Source organism: Eulemur rufifrons, chromosome 4 (genome assembly GCF_041146395.1).
Source record: "Eulemur rufifrons isolate Redbay chromosome 4, OSU_ERuf_1, whole genome shotgun sequence".
NCBI lineage: Eukaryota > Metazoa > Chordata > Mammalia > Primates > Lemuridae > Eulemur > Eulemur rufifrons.
This window is the reverse complement of record NC_090986.1, coordinates 3691259-3693851: the sequence shown is the minus strand read 5'-3', so window position 1 is coordinate 3693851 and position 2593 is coordinate 3691259. Positions and strand designations below refer to the sequence as shown.

General features: G+C 42.8%; 1 protein-coding gene across 1 annotated transcript; it reads right to left on the bottom strand.

Moving 5' to 3' along the window:
• Nucleotides 1-409: 409 nt before the first annotated feature.
• Nucleotides 410-1377, bottom strand: LOC138382527 (olfactory receptor 11L1-like). The gene is given in 2 exon segments (XM_069466994.1): nucleotides 410-447; nucleotides 450-1377. Coding segments are annotated over 2 exon segments (966 nt in total).
• Nucleotides 1378-2593: the final 1216 nt, after the last annotated feature.

The following is a 2593-nucleotide window of genomic DNA, read 5'->3' as shown; positions in this document are numbered from 1 at the left end:
CACACATTTCAAATGTCCTCTTTATTCTTTTTTCAGTCACTCTTTCTACAGCTATTCAATAAATACCAGTGGCATCCACCGGGTTTCAGGTCCACAAGGTGGGTCTCCTAACAGTACTTACAAGATGCAGAGCTTTCTGTATAGAAGGCTATATAAGCACGAGAGAAATCTTATTATAGAATCTGAAACTAATGTGTGTGTGATCACCATGCACTGGAATTGTACAACTGGATTCTGTGAAAAGATGGAAGAAAGTGTCTAAGGACAAAATTGCCCCCAAAATGTTTTGGTAGAGGCAATTTATATTCTGACCAGTTGGTGAGGAACCATCATGAAGATGTTTATTACAGCTTGGAGAATTCAATCCCTGCACTCAGTCCACTGTGTGTTCTGTGTAGATTTCCCTCACCTAATAAATAAGCTTCCTTGCACTCTTACTCCATAGACACCACACTTCCTTCTCATGGCCTTTCTAACAGCTTCTTTGAAGTCTTTGTTCCTCAAGCTGTAGATAACCGGGTTCAGCAGTGGAGTGACCACGGTGTAGAAGACAGAAATGATCTTGTTGGCTTCAGGCGATGGGTGGGCTTCTGGGCACACATACATGGAGATCATGGTCCCATAGTAGATAGTGACGACAGCCAGATGGGAACCACACGTGGAAAAGGTCTTCATCCGGCCAGAGGTGGAAGGGATTCTCAATATGGAGGACACAATGAGAACATAGGACACCAGTGTCAGAAAAAAACAAATGCACAGCACAGCAATTGACAGGATAAAGATGGCCATCTCGGTGACATAAACGTTGGAACATGAGAGCTGCATGAGTGGAGGCAGATCGCAGAAGAAATGGTTGATCTGGTTGGGCCCACAGAAGTCCAACTTAGAAATCATCAGGGAAGGCAGAAGGCCTGTGCCGACCCCTGTCAACCAGGAGATTGCCACCAGCGTGGTGCAGACGTCAGGACTCATGAGGAAGGAGTAGTGGAGTGGGCTGCAGATGGCCAGATATCGGTCATAGGCCATCACAGCCAGGAGAAAGCACTCAGTGGCCCCGAAGAACACAAAGAAGTAGAGCTGTGCCACACAGGCAGAGAAGGAGATGGCCTGTCCCCAGGACAGCAGGTTGGCCAGGAGGAGAGGCACAGTGGTGGATGTGTACCAAATCTCCAGGAAGGAGAGATGCTTGAGGAGCGTGTACATTGGTGAGTGCAGTCGCTGGTCCTGGATCACTGCTGCGATGATGGCAACGTTCCCTGTGATGGTGAGGACATAGATGAGCAGGAAAATGGCAAAGAGCAGGGTCTGCCACTCAAGAAGGTTCTGGAATCCTAACAGCTGAAACTCAGTGACAGTGGACACATTTCGGGGCTCCATTGCCTGTGGCGGGGAGGTGGGGAGAAGAAAACATCTTGGAAAAGCACAGTATGCAAGGCATAGAAATACTACTATCGATGTTTGACTTTTCAAAGATTAATTTTATAATAGTTTAGATCCTTATGTACAGCTTTTTAGAGGGACAAAGATATAATTCCATCTCTTTTTTCTTTTGTTTTTATTATTTTTAATCGGCACATAATTGTATGTAGGTATGGGGGATTGTGTGGTATTTCAATACATGTGTGCAATGTGTAATGATCAAATCATGGTAATTAGTGTCTCCATCACCTCAAACATTAATCATGTCTTTGTGTTGGGAACATGTAAAATCCACTCTTCTAGCTATTTGAAAATATACACTAAATCATTGTTAATTATAGTCACTCTCTAGTGCTGTAGAACACTAGAACTTATTCCCCCTGTCTAGCTGTACTTTTGCATCCATTAGCCAGCCTTTCACAATGTCTCCTTTATAAGGACGCCTTTTGAAATCATAAGCTGAACATGAATATTAGATCCTGGCAAGACATGCAGCAAGTTCCAGTCATTTGGGTTCTCTGAAATCTTGACATCTCAGATCCAAAGACATAGTCAAAAAAGGACTCTGACTAATACAGCCAAAATGTTCTCACCACACAATAAAGGAAAAGAAGACAGAAAATTTTAACTATTAATATTTGAGGTGATGGAAATGTTAATTAGATTGATGGTGATGATTATTTCACATGCATTCATGCATCAGAACATCAAGTTGTACACCTTAAACATGCAGTATGCAATTTTTATTTGTCAATTATACCATGTTTTACCAATTAAAACTGGTTTAAAAACACAGAAACTAACAATAACAACAAATTCTTTAAAAAAAACATCATGCACACATCGAGCCAAATGTCTTCCTTTTTTCCTATGTGGGCTTTGTGTAAAAATGGCAGACACAACATATCTGCTCTGACGACTCAGGAAAGTTTATTCATTCTACAATCACACAATATTTATTGATGACCTGGTGTGTGTGTGTGTGTGTGTGTGTATGTGTGATAGAGAAAAAGAGAGAGGGAGAGAGGGAGAGAGGGAGAGAGGGATACAGAGGGAGGGAAGCCATGTGCTGAGTTAATCTATATCTCGCTCCACCAGTGACCTTTCCTGCCCCCTGAGATACCATACCCAAGCTTGGCCACTGCAGTCCCTCCCTCGTGTACACCGTCTTTTC